The sequence below is a fragment of the Quercus suber genome, unplaced genomic scaffold, assembly GCF_002906115.3.
Source record: "Quercus suber isolate HL8 unplaced genomic scaffold, Cork oak 2.0 scaffold_61, whole genome shotgun sequence".
NCBI classification, from domain to species: Eukaryota; Viridiplantae; Streptophyta; class Magnoliopsida; order Fagales; family Fagaceae; genus Quercus; species Quercus suber.
The window spans coordinates 1,261,543-1,284,571 of NW_027069526.1; the positions used below are offsets into that span (position 1 = coordinate 1,261,543).

Here is a 23,029-nt window from a genome sequence, read left to right on the forward strand (position 1 = left end):
CATAAATTTCTTTAGATTCCTCACTGCAAGTATTTCTTCTTTCTAAACTAAACTGTGAAATTGTTTGTAGTGTTTTTTTGCCGATAAATTGTAGGATGGGGAGACAAAATGAGTGTGTGAAAAAGGGCAAAATTGTAACTTTGTCTATAACCCACATTTTCCTTAATATTTTCATCCTCATTTCAAACAAATTAAAACTGTGCTTGGTTGGAAAATACCACCTATCCCCGGTGTTAATTTTATGGAAGTTGATTTCCAGATATTTTGAGATAATGAAATTTGCTTTTACGTGGAGAAGAAAATGTCGTTCTAAGTCAGTGAAACTTTTAGTAACAATGAAGTAAAAAAAAAAATTTCATTGGAGAACCAAAAGTTCATTTCCTATATAGAAATACAAATGTGGAAGAGACTATGAACAAGTTCTTACTTCCTTTTATAAGATGCTATTAGACACCCGCATCTATTGAAATCGAATTGGTCTATGACACTGCCGCATGCTCAAGCCATTGTGCTCATTAACACGATGAAGAAAAACCTCACTAAGGCATAGCCTTTTGGACTCACGGAGTAAAACATAGATATACAACCTCACCTGTCAAAACTGTGTATCAAGTATTTCAGAAAAAAACATATCAAACCCTATAATCATACCATTCATGAGCATAATATGCACCCAAACACAAGTAATTTTTTATTTTGATTTGATACTTACCAAGTACAATTATGATCTAACCTATTAAGGTTACGTTTGGATTGGGCGTTTACTGCTCACGTTTCCCGTTTGCGTTTTTTGAGAGGCATGAGACCCGGCTACACTGGCAACGATAAACGCGCAAAACCTCCACGCTAGAACACAAAATGAAACTCCAATACGCACCGTTTCATTAAAACGTCTGTGCGTGTAGGTACTCCACTTTTTTGGTGAGCATAAACACAAAACGCATTGAACCCAATCTGGTATTGTTCACAACACTCTCTGACCCATGAAGTAGAAGGACAAAACACTGCGTTCTCTCCAATGGCTAATTTTTTCATTCCCTTTCTTCCTCTCACCGACCGTGCATAAATGGAGTCAATTTTCATCAATGCTCCGTCCTATTTGTCTTCAATGAAATGCACCTACCCACCATCCCGTAATAAACCATCAAAACTCACGCTGAAACATGGTAATTCAGCTCCCACATGGAACAAACAAACCCATTCCTTCGTGCTTCGCTGGAGCTCAGCTTCTCTCCGCTTGGGACGTCGTGGCTGCCACTGTGGATCTCTACATTCACGAGTACTGTTCTGTCTAACTTTTTATACTCTCTGATCTATTGGTGTCTGGTTATTTTGTTTTCCATGAATACACTTCAATCTATGGTTTTGTACAAAACTTGTGTGTAATTTTAGTTCAACGTTTGTGTGTGATTTTTGTGTTTTCCATGACATAAGTATGTGGGTTTCTCTATGCTTCATGTAATTTTGGGTGTTTCTCACCAAGTATAGACATATTGGGACTATATATGTGAGTTTACTTTGCATTTTTCATGTGAGCATGCGTAACTGAAAACTGATATGCATACAAACTGTTCGTTGAAATGACTCAATGAGTATAGAAGGAAGTTGTAGCAAATATGGGTAAGGGGAAGTCGAAGGTTGATGGTAATGAAGTGAGAACTGGGTGGAAAGATCCTAGGGAAGTAAAAGTTTATTGTGATTTGTCTGCTGTTCAAGTCCTAGATGGCAAGAAACATCAAGGATTTTTTAGAAAGAAAGGGGTTGATGCAGTGATTGAGCAGTTAGGTGAAATGGAAAAGTGGTAACTCACACGCAGTTTAAGAACAAATGTGATCATTTGAGAAAACTGTGAAAGGCTTGGAAGGAGTGTTTTGGTGAGACTGGGTTGAGTTATGATCCTGTAACTGGGGTTATTCAAGCCACTGATGAGTGGTGGACCCGAAAAATTCAGGTTAGTGAAATTCTCAACTCTACACGGGCTTAAACTTCTAAGTATGCATATTTTGAAGTGAAAATATTGTCAATAAGCGTTTACAAAACCCACTATAATGACTCGTCGTAAGTCATAACACCGATTCTCAGTGAAAGAACGCTTTGCCTGTGCTGAAGCAGTGAAGCCCAAATATAACACACTTTGCTTTAGTTCTTTTATACAGGTAATAGATTCCTTGGTTCCCAAGGCTTGTATGGTATGCATTCGAATTCCAGTAAAGTTTATCAAGAAAGCAAGAGCAGTAGAAAATCCTCAGCACAAAAAGCATTGGCAGCTTTTATCCCCGAGCCAAATGTGTACTTGGACATCCACCATGATTGCTACAATTGATCAAAACTTGAACAGACTAGAGCAACATGATTGAAAAAGCTTCCAAATGTCAATATCACATACAAAGCTACAAGCAGTTTCGTTTTATCTCCAATTTTACTCGTTGATTCATAGATCATATTCCTACAGCACAAACTAGTAAGTAGTAACAACAGTAACACGACAAAGTTGTAATTGGTAACCTACAGATCTCTCTCTCTCTCTCTCTCACTCTCACTCTCTCTATCTGTCTCTTATTATCATCATGGAGAAGCCGGAACTGGGTCAGAACCAGAAACGTGGGAGGCAGCATCTTCTTTTGATATGGCAACGTAGTTCACAGGGGCAACTGGTCTAGTATTATCCCGCTTTCCATCTTTTGTTGTTGACCTGGACCCATTTTGATGAGCATTAAGAGATAGCCGTCTGCTGGGGGTTCCATTGGCACCACCACCACCATTTGCACGAGGACCCACTACCTTCTTTGTGCCAGCAGGTCGAGCAGGGCTGGGCCTTGAACCAAATATAGCTTCTTGTTCTGTATTTTGCTGCTCATGGAACTTCTTCTGATCCTATAAAGCACAAAGGTTATGATCCCATGCAGTATTCGAGAGACATCATAAATGAAAAGCAGCTCTAGCTAAAAGCTTGTGCTAGGCATTATGCTGTTCAATTCAGGGTGCATGCTTGAACCAAGTTCATTGTCAATCACCACTAAATCATTCCTATCAATCAAAACTTACCCTCATCTTCCGCTTCTCTTCTTCTCGTTCATGCCTGAGCATGGCATATTCCTCTAGCATGGCAAGAAGAGGAACACCATCATAAGTAAATGGTATGCCACGTTCTTCTTCCCATGCCCGAGTTTTGGTAACCAATGTCTCAACGAGTGCTGCACATCCACAAAAACTAATTAATTGAATATTCAAGGTACATAGCATTCAAGCAGAGCTCACATGGAAAAATAAATTGTTACATCTTATGCCATTTATTAGTGGCTGAAACTAGGTCTTGGAGTTGCAACATATTGAGTCCACATAAAAACCTAGTTAACATCTTAAGTCAATCCGCATAATAATTTCATTGCCATCAGACCCACCAACTGATCTACATTAGTTTATAGTGAGAAGATTAAAGATTACTAGACAGTAAATTCTCTTCATGAACTAATTTTAGTGTCTAACCTATCTACTCATCTCATCTACAATCTTGTGACTGTGAGTCTTGTGATATCCCACTTAAGGTAAAATAAGGGTTTCGAATGAAATCGCTCATATGGAAGTCTTATGACCTGCAACTAATTGCTAAATAAATTAATATGTGAGGCTGACTCAGTAAAAGACCATGGCACATTGAGATGCACATACAGATTCTATCCATCAATGCACTTTTTTCTTTTCTTTTCTTTTCTTTTCAATTTTTGTTTTATGTTTTTTTATTTTTTATTTTTCCTTTTATTGGTAAGTTACATATGCACCCAATGGGTTTTATACCCAAACCTCATCCCCACCCACATTTTTGAGAGAGGACCAGAGCTCATTGACATCACATGCATTTCAGCTTCTGCAAAACACAAAAACTGCAAGTTCAACTGAGCCTCTATGACTCTGGTAGTACTCTGGTTCAGCACTTACCTGGAATTTTGTTCACCAAAATCCGGGCTTTTTCTGCACGCTTGAGGTTTAAGTGTGCACCTCTGCTTGCATTGTACCTGTTTTCATCCTGTATCATCAAAGCAATGTCAGAGTTTAAAACACCACACTCACCAATGACATAAACAAAACTTAAAACACTCACAAGGAAGTTCACTCCTACAATATTTGCTACCTTCATTCCATAATCTTCTTCATCCACTTCCCATTAAGATCAATTTTTGCTGGTCTCTAGCCAGTGATAAACAGATGTTTTTTTCCTAAGAAATTCAGGACTGCATGTTTATTTATTGTTAAAAAGCAGGCTATTATTCAAATGGGCCTATTGGGTGCCAGAGAATATCTGAATATCTAGAGTAAAGATATCTTAACTAAACTGGTGAAGGAACTCTTTAAACACATTTTTGATGCAAAATGAATTTGAATTTACTTTGCTGATATGGGCACTGAAGATGTCATAGCCAATTCTTTCTCAATAACTGACATTATTTAACTTTTTGCCCTTGTAACCATTCAATGACAAAATGAATTTCGCCTTATACTCTTATAGCCATTCAATAACAAAATGAATTTCTCATTCCCTTTTCACTGATCTTGACTCTGTTCTCAACAACTAAATACTATGGAAAGGAAAGGCAGAGATGGGTGTAAGTATTTGGGAATGGATTGTAAGACAAACTAATCTAATTATGAATTAGTTGTAAACATGCAAAGTCATAATGACAAATTTCATCCCATTGAAGTCCAAAAGGGTGATTGTGTAACAAAATTATTTCAATCTCATGGTGCTATGTTGAATGGAGGGCTGCATTATTGAGCTTGTTTGTCCAAATCCCAGTGGTTGAACCATAGAAAATCCAGAGAGAGAGAGAGAGAGAGAGATTATACATACCCGATTGTAGTCTTCAAGCCAACTCTCCTCTTCACAGGCTGACATCCACTTCTCAACCTTGTCCAATATATCTTTTCTGCTGAGAGCCTCATCTTTTGCATTTGCTATCTGATTATCCATGTCAGCCAGTAATTCAGCAGGTTCAACATCACCAGAGTCAATAAGTGCCATAATCTTTTCTCGAGCAGCCTCAGGATCTATTTCTATATGAGCATGGGCAAATATATCTTCGAGCTCTGTTTGCTTCTTAAAAGCAATTTCCTTCATCCTGCTTGCTTTCAGTTGATCAAGCCTTTCAACTTCCACCTCAGCCTTAATAACAAATAACAATAAAATGAGTAAGCGGAACCACCATTATTTATTTAATCTTACAGTTCCATGTACTTGGCAGACTTTAAATACCTGCTCAATCAAATCTAGAGCAAGGGCCCCTGGAACGGTCACTTCATCTACTGAAGCAGATATGTTGCAGGTAACATGGTCAAATAAACTCCTTTCTTCCACCGGCGTATCCATCAGATTCCACAGATCAATTAGTTGAGTTGCCAACTCTTGGAGCTGTGGAGTAGCAATAAATACTCAAGTAATATCAATTATTGGAATATGCAAACCAAGCAATTCAAAATCTAAAGCAACAAAGCATACATAAAATATCCAAGAGCATGGAAAATAGGAGGCTGAAACATTGAAGGGAATGTACCAAAGAACTTGAAATGTGGCAACTCATTCAGAATAAACATAAAGACCCAGCACCCGCCTTTGACATCAAGCAAAATTCTCTATAAATGGCTATACAATGACAATTAGGATAAAACTTAGGTACAATACCTTAGGTGTTGTTCCTTAGGTTCTCCTCTAAAGATTCAGCCATGTGACTACTTAACTAAAAAATACACTTTATTCACATGAGAAAAAATCCACATGGCAAAATCTTAAAAGGGAAACCTAAGGAACCTAAGTCTTGCTCTGACAATTACTACTTGCCGGGAGAGAGAATGTGTGGTTTACATCCCTATGGGATGTCAAGCAATAACAAAACAATCACATGAAACTAAACAATTTTATTCATCTCACTGAAACAAGATGTTCACATTCTGCTAGATGTATTACGTGACAATACAATTTCTTGAAAGTATCAAGTGAAAATGATCTAAATCACCCAAAAAAATAAATTAACTTCTAGGGAAAATCCAGAAAATCAGAAAAGGGGTCATCATGACAGATTTTATGCCTCCTTTTTTGCTGAATAGGTACAAATTTTTATATATAAGGAATATTTTTCCCAAGGTACAAAAATCTACGTAAAAAATTTATGTATTGCTATCGGTTGAATTTTCAAGAAACTGTGAAAACCAAAGTGAAAAGATATGGAGAACCGAGAGAGAGAGAGAGAGAGAGAGAGAGAGAGAGAGACTCTAAACAAGTTACCTTATGGAGCCTCTGCTTCTTATCTTCTTTCAGTGCTAAGACTGTCTTAGCCAGCCTAGATAGAGTATCATTGCTAATGCTTTTGGATTGGACGCTTGTAGTGTCATTTAAGCTTGGATGAACCTCAGTAACAGTACTGAAGAAGTCCATTCCAAGGACAGCACAAAGATCATGGACAGTGCTCACAAATTCAAGAACCTTGTGCAACCTCTCACTCTGCCAAATAAAATAACCGATTAACAATCATGAACTCAATGCAGTTAGAAGCAAATGCAGTTGTCAAAACAGTCATCAAGTTATGCATTATTCATTAATATAAAAGTTTTACCTTTTCCTTTTGAAGTTCTTGAAGTTGGCCATGATATTCATCTAACCTTTTCAGGGATAGGTCTGCTTCGTCAACAGCAGGAGTCCCTGCCTGATCGCTAAGGTTCAAGGTCCCAGCAATTTCTCCACATATCTTTTGAATCTGTGACTGTACATCAGAAAACTCCTTAATTCTCTCCTCTTTTTGTTTCCACAACTGTTCAAGTGCTGGTGCTATAGCTGCAAGCTGTTCCTTGATAGTTCCTGAAGTCTTATCGGGCTGCAATTATTATTATTTTTTTGTAAGTATAATTAAACCAAAGAAATTCATGGGAAAACCAGCACCATCTGTCAACATATGCTAAATTGTAGCATTGATATGCATCACCATAGAAATTACTTGCACTTCCTAAAATAATCTTGCCAATCTAAGCATGAGTTTTATAATTACTCACAATTCCAGCAAAACTTTTCTCTCCAAGGGCTGATAGAAGACTGGAAAGTTCAAGTTTGGCATCTGACAAGGCCTGAAGAAGCTGTGCTCTAGACTTTGCAGCCTGTTCAACCTTCCTCTTGTATACGTCCAAGCAATCCTGCTCTAACTGAAGGAGCATCTTGTCTCGTTCCTCATCACTTTCCCCAACCTCATCCCATATTTCCTGTGGCAAATGACAGACTGATTTGTAAGCCAATTTTCATAGACCATATACATAAGTAGTAAACACAGGCTAGCAGTCAAGATGAGGCAAACAAATGTACCTGCAGTTTCTGCAGCAAAGAACCACATGTGGTTTCTCCAAGAAGGGGATTTTGCACATCTGTCACCGCCATTCACGTCAACACTACAACCTAACCTGCATTACAAAGAATCTAAGGAACATAAAGCCATTTCATAATTTTTTATGCAGGATCAAGAAAGTTCATAAGAAACATAAAACCAAATCTGCAAACCTTATTGACGAGCAAGAAGGACCACTTAAGTGGACAACATACACGCCTGTCTGCATCAGTCATAAAAGACAGAAAACTAGTCAGTAGGAATGCTCAAGAGTAAGCTTAATTACAAAGAAATAGAATAAAGGAGCCAATAAGACAGGAGAAACTGTACTCAACCCACATCAGATATTGATCTTCAACTGATCCAATTCAGTGAATTGGGCATTAAAAATAAATAAAAAGATAAATTACTCAATCCTAATAAAAAGATCAATAGTGGCTCCAAATTGGTGATTAAAAACTTTCATTAAAGAAACACACTTATTTGTCTAATTCTGAGATTATAAATAAATAAAAACTCTTAACGCCATTTCTTCAGCCCTCGGCGATGAAGTTCCGCACAAAAGTAAAGCTCCCAGCACAGATCACAAAAACCACAAAACATTACATCATTCTGGACCCAACAAAACAACAACCTCATTTCACCTGATAGTTTAAACCTTTAAGGTGTTCATAAATTGAAGTTTCATCTTACATTGACCTCAAGAATGAAAAGAGCAAGTATTCCCTGCTCACACATTTACCCACAAAGGACAATTTCTTTCACATTCCCACATTTTCTTATCGTCATCCACTCAAAACCTACTTAGTTAACCAAGTTAAATTACACCAAATCCAAAATCACAGGCTCCATCAACCAAGAAACAAACTTTCAAGCAGAAGAAGATCTCAAGCTCAAGCAAAGTTACAACTTATTAAAAACCCACCAACACAATCACTAGAAATTCACTTCAAATCCAAGCATTTACATCCCAAAACCCATCTTTTCATTTTTCACCACCCCCAAAAGACAAAAAAGAAAACCTGATCATCAACCATTAATCACAAATCCTACATTCACACAATCAAGAACAACAAGAGCTTTTCCAAAACACCCAGATCTCTCTTTCTCTGTTCTGGATCAAGATAAATACGACCCAGAAACCAAAACAGCAATTAAAATAAGATTTCACAGAGTGGCACATTAAAGAGCTACATTTTTGTGAGCAAAGAGTGAAAAAGTTGAGAGCTTGAGCTGAGAAAATGCTTACCCAGGTCCCAAAGATGGTTTCTTTGGAGCTAAGAGTTATTGGGGTTTGTGGGTTTCAGATCTAAGGGGCTTTGGCATCAGTGTTTGTGAGGGACAGAGTAAAAGAGTGAGTGATAGAACTTGGTTTTTTAGAAGCCAACAAAGGACAGAAAGAGAGAGAAAGAGAGTGTGTGTATGCAAAGAAAAAAAGGACGGGCTAAGTGGGGCCCACATTAGACCGTATGTGATTGTCTGGAAAATCTTTGATTCTGTGATGCCCTGTGTTTCCGGGCTTATTTACGAATATGACACTGTGTCTGAGTGTGTGTGACTTTTTGTAGAGTTTGCTGCTTGCTGGTTTTGTCAATTTTGACCGGTCCTGAGGTGTAGTTAGGAGAAAAGACTCTCACAGTCAAACAAAAACAAAGAGTTTGGATTGGATCAGCATCTCCTTTAGTTATTTTAGATAATTTTTTAAGTATACAATAATTCTATGAATCAATTTTGTTAATACAAAATTTAGTTATAAAATTGATTATAATTTAAAATTATTATTTTATTTAATAAAATAAATATTATTATATATTTTAAAAATTTAATGCAATTTAAAAAATTTATTGATAACATAACTATTGATCTTTAATTTTTAAAAAATTTTGTAAGTATAGAAAATATAAGAATATATAATTTAATGGTAAATTTATCAAAATTCACATTTAATAAAAAAGATACTGAGTAAGATTATAACTAATTTTATAGCTAAATTTTATCCAATTTTTTATTAGATATAGAAATTTTATTATAGTCTAATGAAAGTATATATATGTCTGTAAAACTTCATTTTAGAAAGTTTGTACTCTCATCCTATAGGAACTTATACTTATGAAGTGGTTATAATGCTAAGGAGGCTCAATGATATCAATTAACTTCGAAAACTATTAAATTTGACTTCTCCAAATTTAAAATAAAGTAAAAAAGAAATTCAAATCATTTCAAAATAAATAAATATGATTTTAAAAAATATATAGTGAAGTTATGTTAAAAAAATAAAATTCTATAGGATCTTAAACTATGTGGTTATTTTCATTGGCTTTTAATTTTGCATGGATTTTGAGCTTAATGTTAAGCTCAATTCTTATATTTAAGTTTCTATTCAATACTGTAAATAAGTTTAAACTCCTTTATGAAATTCATTAAGTAAATTTAAATTTTAAATTAAGAAACCTATGTTTCTACCTTTCTTAATACATATTACCCTTAAAAGATGCAATTAAATTTTCTCATGAAAACTCAAGTGTTTATGGGAATATCAACCCAAGCTTTACTTAGTTCAAAGCTTATTTCTTAATTAATTGGGCTTTAAATTAAAACCCAAGCTTAATTCAATAGTTAATAAATTGACTCAAAGGAGTTTTTTTTTTTTTTTTTTTTTTTTAAGGAGAACTCAAATGAGTGTTTTAACGAGTTTTTTTTTTTTTTTTTTTTTTTTAAAGGAGAACTCAAATGAGTGTTTTAACGAGTCCATCCCATCCAAAGCTGTTTTTAATTATCAATAGTTGCCAAATGCCAATACATATGTAAATTAATAATATATATCTTACGGCACTCAAAGACAAATAATTCATAAAATTAGTTAATAATTAATTTATTTTTCTGGTATGATATTTAATACTTACCTATGCATTGGCCACTATATAGGGACCACATGAGAGGACTAATCATCAAAGTGGGTCAATTTTGTGGGACCAATTCCACATTTTAAGCCCCGCAATGAAAAGCATAGCGTGGCGCTGACGAATTGGGTTAAACACTATGACACCTTTTACCTTTTAGTTTTTACCCATCTAAAAAACTTTTAATGTGGTGCAGTGGGTTGGTAAACAATAAAACAAATTAAATTTACCCTTAATTTTGTTTGTTGTTCTTTTATTAGGTAAGGAATAGATTGAGTTGCTTTCAACTTTTCAAGTAGTTCAAGACTCCAAGTCAAGAGCTTTTAAATGCTAAGCTTTGAATCTTTGCCACCATTGTGGGCTTGTTTAGTCAAGATTTTGGCTGGATGCAGAGGAGCGTACTGAGAGTTTGGTTGGTGGGACTTTTTTTGGCGGAAAAGAATAAAGATAATTTTAGTAAATTACATCAACTTTATATGAGATTTCATGAAATGTCCCACTTTCAAATTATAGGCAAAACGACATACTTTTATTTTATTTATTTTTAGTGTCTGTAAAGATACTATCATAGTTAGTAATTACGTGTAAGTGTTTTGCGTACATATGTAACAATGAATAAAACTCACATATACTATTTTGTTTTCAATTGTACATAAAAGTATGTGTTATTTTGGAATTCAAAGTTTCATTTGCTTTTGTTACGCACAAAACTAATAAAGGGCAGTTACATACAAGCGTAAATGATGATAAAATGCTAAAGAAATAATGTTGTTGTAGCAAATGATTAAACAACTCCTAAAAAATAGCCCTTAAAATAGTGAAACACTTAACACTTTGTTACCTAAAAATGGCAATAAATGATTAAATAATTCATAAAATATAGCTATAAATGATTGTAATATTTTTTTTTTTTTTGAGAAGATGATTGTATAATAATTCAATTATTAGCTTTTGGTGAATATTAATGTTATTGTTAATGTCTATTGAAATCATTTTAAATAGATTATATTAAATTAAATTGTTGAGAATCTTCGTTATGACCATAAATCCATAATACAAAGATTATTGTAGTTATTTTCAAAGAAGTATATGACAAACGTTTCTGTATTTTTAGTGGCAGATTTTTTAATAATAAACTTATTATACACATAACGTTATTTCTTTGTTTTTGTATTTTTTTGTCAAATTTTTAAAACATATTTTCTTAAAGATACCAAATTATATTTGTCTATATACTTATCATACTGTAGATGTACCATATTTTACTAACTACGGGTATGATAATAAATCTGTACTCTCCCATATAGTAACTACCTTAATGGAATTTTCAATTTTCAACTTTCAAAATATGGACGTTCAAATTTTTTATACAAACATCAAGTGGAATACTTTAAAGGAAGTGTCATTTCAGCTTTCCTCTATCCTTTTTATATTTTTTAGCATTTGCTAAAAATTAAGTAATGCTAAGTAATGCTGCTTAATTTTACCCTTAGCATTACCCTCTCTTCTTTTTTTTCTTTTTCTTTTTTATAAGAACATTGCCCTATCTTAAAATAACATCAGTCTAGCTCTCCAACTTCAACTCCTAAGCAAAACGTGTTGGCAAATCAAAGAATATACACAAACCGCTTGACATGTTAAGTATTAAGAAATAAGTTGAGATGGAATTGGCATTTGTGAAATTAAACTCAAGATGAAGGGCATATGCTTTGTGGCAAAACTCAGCATCAAAACGACATAACATAAAGTATCGGTGTATGTAAAGCAAAACTAGATTTGGGAGCAAGGGTCATTGTCACGTTTTGGGTGTCATCACGAATCATATAGGTCTCTATCCTAAACACATTAGCATGCAAGGCTTTTGATATTTTGGACTTTTATAATTGAGTGAGGTCACATAATTAATTTTGGTTTTTTCTCACTCACAATCATAATTCATTACTTTCTATCTAAAAAAAAAAAATCATAATTCATTACTTTTCCATTAAAATGAGGGGTCACGTAGATACTCATTATTAGAAAATTATATAATGTTTAGACACTTAGACTAGCTATCATTATTCATTAACATTTGCGAAAATAAAGAATCTCATCCATTAGCAAAGCTGTTATCCACTTTCATTCTTGGCCATATGTAGCCAAAAAGAAAAGAAAATATTAATAAAATTATTAAGTATCATACAATTCCAATCCCACCTCTAGTCGGGATGGAAAAATTTAGCTCTAAATTAACGTGGGGTTATCCTTTTCTAATCCACCGTGTAGTGATTGAAAAGATTATTAATGTATAGTTTTAATTAATTAATACGTGCATTTGTTTAAATAATATATATAAATAATCGTATAAATCATTGTCGATGTCCATTTTTGCAAATCTATACCCAAAGGCCCATGAGGAAAAAAGTTCAATAAGTTGCAAGACGCAAAAGCCCATACGAAAGAAAGCCCAACAAAAAGAAAGGCCCAAAGACCCACTAAGAAGACCGAAGAGCAAGAAAAATCCAAAGAAAAAAGTGCAAGTGAAAGTAATCTACAGCAAAACGCAAATCTGTAGCAGAATACAGATCTGCCACAGAATACAGTTATTTAGCAAAATCGCCTTGACAAATCATGGCAAATTGAGCCCAAGACCCTTTTGATCCAGTTAACATTATTTGGTCCACAAAAGCCCAAATATTTTTGTATAAAAGATAGGTGTGAAAACTAATATGAAGAAGCACGATGAAAAGAAACAAGGAACAGTAAGAAGTGTCAGCAACAAGAAATGCGTGAAGAAAAGAAAAGCCAAACTAAAAGAAATGACAAACACAGCAGGAAACACGTGAAGAAATAAGACAAAGACACGTAGCAAAACGAAACAAAACTAATCTGCTACAGCAAAAATGACGTGAGAACGAAAGATGATAAAAACAGTAGATAGTAAAGTAAGCACACAAGGGCCGAAGCACCATTAACATGTACCCAACCAATATAAGGGAGGTGAGTTCACGGTCAAGGGGATTCATAGGGTGTGGTTTGGTGGTAGGGGGAAAAGTTTTTGCAACAAACATGTACTAAGCAATGGCAATGGTCGGGGCAACTAATGGGTTGGTGGATAGTCCTACAAGGATGCCCACAACAAACCAAAAATAATTGGTGAAACCTTAGGGGTAAAAGGGAGAAATCTCATTGAATTAGCTCACTTTAAAAGGAAGAGGTAGTCAAGGATAAAAAGGGGGACTCAATGAGGGAGTAAGCACCTAAGGGGGGAAACCCATGGTAAGAGAGTAGTAAGTAGCTAGAAAGAAGGACCCAAGAAAAGGAAAGACCAAGAAGGGGAACAACCCACAGCAAGAGAATAGTAAAAAACTAAAATTAAAAAGAACAGAGAGAAAGAAAGAAAGAAAATGGTAAAAAGAAGAGAGAAAACGTGGCAGGAATAGGGTCATGCATTAATAGACCATCTTTTCCCTCCCTCTTAGCAAACCCACTCTTTGAAGTCTCCAAAAGTAATAGCTAGTAGCCATTTAGGCCTATTCTCCAAAATGCACAACTTTGATGGTAGAAGCCTATGACAAGGTTGTTCAAGTTGAGATTTGGGTTCCTTCTTGGTTTACTTATTTTATGGGAAGATTCAATACTTGATTTCGATTACAAATATATTTGATTTCTCTCGTTATAACTTATATCTACTGTATTTAATCATTATGCTGTAGTACGTTTTTATCACATTTGCTACATTAGTAGTGTCCTGTCATGGTATCTTTACTTGTTATATTAGTTATTCTGCTGTAGCACATTTTTTATTATATTTACTGTGTTAGTTATTATACTAGCTAAACCTTTTCTGCTAAACCTTTATTATTTCTTTGTTATTACGCGTTTTACTTTTGACATGAACTAATTATTATCCTGCCATAAGTATATATACATGTACATTGTACCTTATGTTCTGCCATATATTTTATATATGTATATATGAATACGTATAAGTATATATACTTATATATGTGTGTGTGTGTGTGTGTGTGTGTTTGAGAATATGCTAACCCACTTAAACTAACATTTGTTTAATGGGTATTTTTTTTTTTTTTTTTGAGTTTTAGATTTGTTTATGTGTAAGAAGTAGAAAAGTATTTCTACAGTAAGAAAAATGAAGAGTAGTCATTTACATTGCAGAAAGTTTTACTGCACAGCAGAAAGCTTTACTACATAGCAGACAGTTTTACTAAGTAGCAGACAACTTTACTGCACAGTTGAAAATTTTATTGCACAGCAGAAAACTTTACTGCACAACAGAAGGCTTTAATGCACAGCAGAAAGCTTTACTGCACAGCAGGAAGTTTTACTGCACAACAGGCGGTTTTACAGCACAGCAGAAAGTTTTGCTGCATAGCAGAAAAGTTAGATCTGTGGCAGAAACTGGAGAAAAGTTCATCTGCGGCAGAAACAAAGAATAAGCCCACTTTGCAGCATCTTCCCTTGGACTTGGACTCAATATTTGCGCATAAACTAGTAGCGGCAGAATGGTACTTTGCAACCCATTCTCCGGAGTGCCAGACCCAACTTTCTTTTTAGAAAAAGCCTAGACTAATTGTTGGCCAATAACATCAAGACACGTGTCTAAGGTACAAGAAATGTAAAAAAAACCCTCGACAACCATTATGTAATGATTTTAAAGAAATAGCTACAAATTAATTTGAAGTTAAACTTTGTTCGATGGACAATACCTTTAACTTTCCCTCAAGTAGAGAGTTTGGGTTTGCAGTGTGTTCATAGAAAAAAGAAAATAAAATAATATCATTAAATTTGAATGAATTAAGATGGCATAGGCTTTTGTGATGTCAAATATTATCCAACTTGATAGGTTTAAAATTTCTTCTTAAAAAAGAAGAAGATATGTTTAAAATTGTTATTAATAATTTTTTTTTTCTGGGATAACTGACATAATGGGCCCAATTCACCAATTTTTGAATTGAAAATACAATAATTTATGTAAAGCGCAACTTCGTACACGACGAACATTTTCTATTAGCAGACAACTTTACTGCACAGTTGAAAATTTTATTGCACAGCAGAAAACTTTACTGCACAACAGAAGGCTTTAATGCACAGCAGAAAGCTTTACTGCACAGCAGGAAGTTTTACTGCACAACAGGCGGTTTTATAGCACAGCAGAAAGTTTTGCTGCATAGCAGAAAAGTTAGATCTGTGGCAGAAACTGGAGAAAAGTTCATCTGTGGCAGAAACAAAGAATAAGCCCACTTTGTAGCATCTTCCCTTGGACTTGGACTCAATATTTGCGCATAAACTAGTAGCGGCAGAATGGTACTTTGCAACCCATTCTCCGGAGTGCCAGACCCAACTTCCTTTTTAGAAAAAGCTTAGACTAATTGTTGGCCAATAACATCAAGACACGTGTCTAAGGTACAAGAAATGTAAAAAAAAACCCTCGACAACCATTATGTAATGATTTTAAAGAAATAGCTACAAATTAATTTGAAGTTAAACTTTGTTCGATGGACAATACCTTTAACTTTCCCTCAAGTAGAGAGTTTGGGTTTGCAGTGTGTTCATAGAAAAAAGAAAATAAAATAATATCATTAAATTTGAATGAATTAAGATGGCATAGGCTTTTGTGATGTCAAATATTATCCAACTTGATAGGTTTAAAATTTCTTCTTAAAAAAAAAGAAGATATGTTTAAAATTGTTATTAATAATTTTTTTTTTCTGGGATAACTGACATAATGGGCCCAATTCACCAATTTTTGAATTGAAAATACAATAATTTATGTAAAGCGCAACTTCGTACACGACGAACATTTTCTATTGAATAAGCAAAAGATACAGATGAATCATTGGCCTCGATTTTAACTCAATTGGATATGGTAACTAATTCGATAAAGAAGCATTAGGCACAACTGTAGCCTGTAGGCTTTGAGTTTATTTTTTTTATTCAAAAAGCGGACGAATATAAGAAAGAAAAGTTTAAAGATATATAAGCAGAGAAGACACAAATATTCAGCAAAAAAAAAAGAGTAGGGAAGACACAAATCTTCAACTTTTGTGATATATAAGTAATACACTCTAGCCTTGTTTTGGGGGCTACAAAGTCACAAATTCACTGAATTTTTTATTAAAGTCACAACTATTTACAATAAGGACTAAAATAAAATGAAGGATTTGAGCTTGAAACCTTGAATTAAGATAATACGAACTATTTTTGTTTTTGGGCACAAAATATGAAAAGAAAAAAATTCATGAAAACCCCCCTCATTTATCTTTGAAGAACAAAGCCTCCCGGCAGATAAATGCCCTTGTCAATTATTTCCTTGCCATATATAAATGTAAGTTCCGTATTGGTTCCTTTAAATGATCAGGCCGGTTTCATTTATTGCACAAGTAAAGGCTGCAGCTTGTGGCTGGTGCTACCGAGGCGCTGCGATGCGAATATGTTTCTATATTTTAACGGGTATAGTGGTCAAGATATGTGTCTTTATCTAATAGGTCCCGTAGCTGTTGGTCACTAAATAGGAGTCAGACCCGATTTAAAAAAAATAATGCAACAAACATAAATTATTTTATAATATTTTTATAAATTATTGATGTAATTTTAATAATTTTTAAATAATCATTGATAAATATAAATGTGATGTTAGTGGTGGACCCATATTAGAACTAATAAAAATTTATTATATCAATAGTTTGTAAAAATATTGTAAAATAGTTTGTGGTCATAGTATTACATTTCAAAAAATTTGAAAGAATTTAAATATGAATAAGAATGAAAAAGAGAGTTATTTGAATGCCTTGAATTGTTGCTACAAGCCTACAACATTTTTTTTTAAGATGACTTGCCATGAAAAAGACAGATAATTTGAAACTGAAATAACAATGGACATAATTTTCTTCTGAATTTGATTGGAAAAATCTATTCCAAATTATTACATGACGGATCAAATGATTATCTATGCATATTTGTTCAACTCAACTTAAAAAAAAAAAAAAAATTTATATCATATTGGTTGTGTGTATTAGAGTTTCAGTCCTTATAATTTCAAACTACTACTAAAAATGTTAGACCTTTTTGTAGTGATATTTTAATTATGTAATATATTATAAACTCATTTAAAAAAACTCTATATACTACTTTCGTGTCTGTGTATTCTAATAAGTATTATTGTATCTTAAAAAAAAAGTTACATTATTTTCAATATCATGTAATTAAAAGTTTAGATAAGTATTCTTAAGTAGATTTATAATTGATTGGAGGAAAATTTTATCAAATGAAAAAGACAAAATAAAATTTTTAATTGTGCCTTATGGTTCACTTTAATATTAATGAAAGTCATACATTTTAACGGAGTTTATTACGATGATGGAGTGGCTTACTTATTTATTAATTTTCTCTCAAGGTATATACCACATTATGCGCAGTATGGAGAGTATAAGAACAGAGTGAGTAAAAAGAGAAGGTGACCCAGACCCACGAGGAAAGAAAAGAAAGGGCCTTAGGTCTCAGCGAGAAGAACGACCCAGTGTTGGAAATCCAAACCCACTATACAAGTAAGTTGTGAGCCCAACTTGAGGCCCAGTCCGACGGGTTTCGGTATCGGGCGCGCACAGTGGCCATAGTATTACATTTCAAAAAATTTGAAAGAATTTAAATATGAATAAGAATGAAAAAGAGAGTTATTTGAATGCCTTGAATTGTTGCTACAAGCCTACAACATTTTTTTTTAAGATGACTTGCCATGAAAAAGACAGATAATTTGAAACTGAAATAACAATGGACATAATTTTCTTCTGAATTTGATTGGAAAAATCTATTCCAAATTATTACATGACGGATCAAATGATTATCTATGCATATTTGTTCAACTCAACTTAAAAAAAAAAAGATATTTATATCATATTGGTTGTGTGTATTAGAGTTTCAGTCCTTATAATTTCAAACTACTACTAAAAATGTTAGACCTTTTTGTAGTGATATTTTAATTATGTAATATATTATAAACTCATTTAAAAAAACTCTATATACTACTTTCGTGTCTGTGTATTCTAATAAGTATTATTGTATCTTAAAAAAAAAGTTACATTATTTTCAATATCATGTAATTAAAAGTTTAGATAAGTATTCTTAAGTAGATTTATAATTGATTGGAGGAAAATTTTATCAAATGAAAAAGACAAAATAAAATTTTTAATTGTGCCTTATGGTTCACTTTAATATTAATGAAAGTCATACATTTTAACGGAGTTTATTACGATGATGGAGTGGCTTACTTATTTATTAATTTTCTCTCAAGGTATATACCACATTAGCTAGATCTTATACAATTCGAGTTGTAATATTCTATTCTCAATGGGTTAAGTTTTGGTTGCTTTTAATGTGGGTTACTTTAAGATTTACAATAAATTAAGGTGAGGTTAGACTTAGAGAGGCCTAATTATTAAGAGCAAAGTATTTGACAATGGATTTGACTTGACTCCACCTAGATGGATTTTACAGCGTGATCATGTTATGTCCGAAAATCGAAAAGCAAGAGACCAATAGGAGCAACTGTGTAGGCCTTGTTTCATGTGGCCCTGACAGGGAATGTATGGGTCTTGTTTGGGTACATTGAATCAACCGAACCCCTCACATGCTTTTTGGACTATCATAATCACATCCTCCTATAGTCCTATAGTTTCATTTACCCTCACCACTTGCCAGTCATGACAAAAATGATAAGAGCTTGACGGTAAATATAAGCCCTCTATTAACACGACTGTTTAGTCCATGACCCTAAAAAGAATTATTTCTTTATTAATAGTTGACCGACTTAAAGCTAATCTTCAAACTTTCTTTTTCGCTGGGTAATAAAACTCTATAATTTTTGGTTGGGTAAAACTCTGTAATCTTTAATGCTATGAAATTGTAGAATATTCAATAAGATAAGGTAAGGGTTAGTTCCGGTGCACTAGATTCGATATGATGTAGTGTCATATATCTGTATCGTGTTAACTTCAATACATTAAAGTTGACATTATGCAGCTCCAATGCATTAAAGGCAACATGATGCGGTGCCATGTGTTTATATCGTGTTAACTCTTAATAAAATAGAGCCGACATGATGCGACTCTAGTGCACTAGAGGCAACATGATGCAATGCCACGTGTCTATATCATGTTAGCTCTAGTAAACTGGAGCCAACATGATGCGGTGCCATGTGTCTATATCGTATTAACTTATGTACACTGGAATATTGGAATTAACTCATGTCACATTCAATAAACTAAATTGATCCGAAAGATGAATTTAGAAATACTTAATTTAGTGGGGAGAGCTTACTTTTTGTTGGATTGTTTTGTTTATAACTAGTAATAAGTCAAAGTTGAGCATACTCTTGCTATCATAAACTTTCGGAGGCTACTTAAACACCTAATTAGAACATTGGTTTTTCTTAATTAATCTACCATATGTCCTCCATTTCTCAAATTCAATCAGCTACATGGGGCACAAATTCACTAATGGCTATCCATTCAAATTTTCATTGATGGCCATTGAAATAGGTAGGTAGTTTAGGGTTTCATTCACAATGCTGGTGGCTTGTGGTAATTGAAGGTGTTTTGCTCGGTGGGTTTGGCATCTGCAAAGCATGATATAATTTTTTTTATTTTTTATAAGAGCATGATATAAAATTGAACCTTATGTTTGCTTATTCATATATCCATGTACTTTTAACTAGAAGATTTTAATTGATGGTTAGTAGGTCCATGCGTAAAAAAAGTGTGGGGCAAATTTATGTTTTCAGCGTGCACAGTACGGTTTCATCGTGGTCCTTTTATGGAAAGGGCTTGCAATCATCTTTGTCGTGTGTAGCAGTGCAGGTAAATAACCAATATATTTAATTTGCATGTGTATGGACACTTTTTTCCTTCTTGATTCATGTGTGTTATGACTTATGAATATGAACAACTGCATGCGTTTAGGCTTTGTGTTAAACTTTAAAAGCAATTCCATGTATTCTATTTGTTCCAAAAAAATAAAGGATAAAATGTAGTTTAGCTTATCTAAGTTTGGGATCTCTTCTAAATTGGCCTTTCAACTTTCAAAATTATTGTGGATTAATTTCAACTATTATAACTTACAATAATATCAATGTGCTCCTCTAATTATTATTTGTCACATTTTTGTTATTAATGACCACCTAAAATAGATCATTTTTGGTAGATTAACAACTAGAATAAAAAAAATGTGTGGATTTAAGTTAGCTCAACTAGTAAAATCTTTGATAATTGAATAAAATATCTGGAATTCAATTTCTGCCTACACCAAAAACTGATTGGTGTTTTGATTTGATAATAAAGGGCGCAATAATAAAAAATAGACGCTATAAGATGAAACTTAAAAAAAAAATAAATAAATAAATAAGACATTGACAAACAGAGTATAATATTGCTGTTATACTCAATTGTAACCAAAAAAAATACAGTACGCCAAAAAAAAAAAACAGTACGAGCAAAGTGGAGGGACCATTGAGCTCCAAAAGCCATGAGACACGCTGGCTCTCAAGCACTTGCTAAAAGTTCTATACGTCAATCCATTTCTGTTTTTCTTTAATTTTTAATTTGTTCTCTATTTGCTTTAAAATCTAATAGTTTACTAATTTCTCTCTCTTAAACGCCATGCCAAATTCCATTTTCAATCCCCAACCAAAAAAAAAAAAAAAAACCCATCTACCTGCAAAAGACGTGCAATGAAATTATTAATAAAAGATAACAGAAAAGCTAGTTATAAATTTGCTTTGGCAAACTCTTAAAAGTTTTCAATACTTTATAAAAGCTCTTTTTGTGCATTGATTTAATTTAATTACATAAGAAAGTTCAATTGTTTTTAAGTTTTTGTTACTTCCTAGGTTTCACGTTGGATGAAACAAACATGGTGTTTTATTTGAAACCTTTGTTGTGGGAGCTATAATGATAGCTTTCTTCTATAAAATAGAGAATGCCAAGGAATGATTGACATTTATATGTGTAGGCTGAGTGTAGCAATACTATTTTTGTGTTAGAAATGAAAAGAATGGGCCAAGCCAGTCCAATGAAAACCCATATTGGATTGAACTTAAAATTTCACGTTGGGTCTGGAATGTGGGCTAACCTAGCCTCAATCTGCCCAACCCGACCCAAACTGAAACTATCCACGTTTTAGCTCTTGGACTTGGAGGGTAATTCATATTTCCTTGAATATGTGAGACAACCAGGGACAGCAAAAGAAAAAACCAGTCCCATTTGATACTTTGATCGTTTGTCAAAGGAATTGGAAATTCTCAGATTCACAGTAAGAACCCCATTTTTTTATGTACTCATATTTCATTTCTATTTTTAGATTGTATGAGAGTTCATAGTGCAGTTCTACACTCTTAAGTGATTGAAAATCTTGGATCAAACCCAGGAGTTACATATGTTATGAAATTCACATATAACCTCATAAAATATCAAACTTTTCATCACATTCATAGAATGGTTATGAAAGGATTTAAATTTGGGTAGACAAATGCCTTGCTAGCATTGGTTGGCAATTTTTGTGTCAACTTTGCTAGGAGAATCCTAGTCAAGTGGAGCCAGTGTTCATATTGTTCCCATTGAATAGAGTAATGCTATTTTCACCAGGCTTCTATTATAATATCTTACAACGAGTTATGTTCATATTTCTTGTCATATCACAGAGTTAAATTTGTACTTGATTTTATTATGAGGTAGGAGATGATATATTATGAATATATTGTAAAAGAAATAGCTTTATTGATGAAATTAAAGTATTGCTTGAACTGCTGGTCTATGGTACATGGAAAGTCACAGGTGGTGTTCTTAGCTAAGCTGGGTTGGCCTGTTGATATTGGCATTGCCAAGAAAGTTTCAATTTTGCTTTTCATGCATCCATTTAGTTTACAAATCTAACGATTTATTTATTTATTTTTGATTGTTGAGACTTGATAAGTTTACATATTGATGCAGGTTTCTTCTCCCTGCATCACTTATTGTTATCAATGATGTTGCTGCATGCGTCTTCGGTTTCTTTTTTGGGAGAACACCCCTAATCAAACTGTCTTCAGAGAAAACATGGGAGGATTTATTGGAGCTTCAGTTGTAACTCTGATTTCAGCACTTGTGGTTAGCCTCATTTACTCAACGAGGACTGATGGTTCAACAGTCACAAACAAAACTTTCTTGAATATGATGAAAATTCTGACTATGAGGAATGAGGATTCTTTACTTGTGGAAGTTTGTTTATCAGATCCTTTTGTATTTTTGGTGCTCATTTTTGTTATGTATAGGTAGGGGCGTGCATGAGTCAGGTTTGGTCGGTTTAAGGGGATTTTTTGACCCAACCCATCATGGTGGGTCAAAAAAATTCAACCTAACCGAACCCATCACATAAATCCAACACAATCTAACCTAATCTACATGAGTCAGGTTGAGTCAGATTGAATCCATGGGTTGAACAAATTTTTATTATTATTATTAAATTGAGTAGAAACAAATATAAATATAAATATATTAAAAAAGCCCAAAGATTAATATCAATATAACTCCTTAAAGGCAAACAACATTAATGACTAAACAACAATAGCAATTTACTAGGGTTTGTGTGAACTAATTGGTTTTTATATAGGATAGGAAGAGTTAGTTATTTTAAAACTTTTATTAATTATATAATATATTTTAAATATATATATTTATATATATATATAAATATTAAATATATGGGTGGATCGGGTTGGTTTTGGCGGGTTTGGAATTTTAT

General features: G+C 33.5%; 1 protein-coding gene across 1 annotated transcript; it reads right to left on the reverse strand.

Moving 5' to 3' along the window:
• Nucleotides 1-2,350: 2,350 nt before the first annotated feature.
• Nucleotides 2,351-8,768, reverse strand: LOC112012954 (65-kDa microtubule-associated protein 1). The gene is made up of 11 exons (XM_024045323.2): nt 8,608-8,768; nt 7,532-7,581; nt 7,340-7,434; nt 7,036-7,239; nt 6,603-6,860; nt 6,275-6,490; nt 5,249-5,404; nt 4,847-5,158; nt 3,937-4,024; nt 3,046-3,194; nt 2,351-2,874 (listed from the first exon to the last, which is right to left on the reverse strand). The coding sequence occupies exons 3-11, from the start codon at nt 7,409-7,411 to the stop codon at nt 2,566-2,568; spliced, it is 1,764 nt and encodes a 587-aa protein (XP_023901091.1). The 5' UTR covers nt 7,412-7,434; nt 7,532-7,581; nt 8,608-8,768; the 3' UTR covers nt 2,351-2,565.
• Nucleotides 8,769-23,029: the final 14,261 nt, after the last annotated feature.

Excerpts from the sequence above, each read along its gene's own strand:
- LOC112012954 (XM_024045323.2), bottom strand. The coding sequence starts at position 7,411 with ATGGCGGTGACAGATGTGCAAAATCCCCTTCTTGGAGAAACCACATGT. Across the intron at positions 7,240-7,339 it reads CTTTGCTGCAGAAACTGCAG|GAAATATGGGATGAGGTTGG; the intron begins GTACATTTGTTT and ends CATTTGCCACAG. Across the intron at positions 6,491-6,602 it reads AAGAACTTCAAAAGGAAAAG|AGTGAGAGGTTGCACAAGGT; the intron begins GTAAAACTTTTA and ends TTTATTTGGCAG.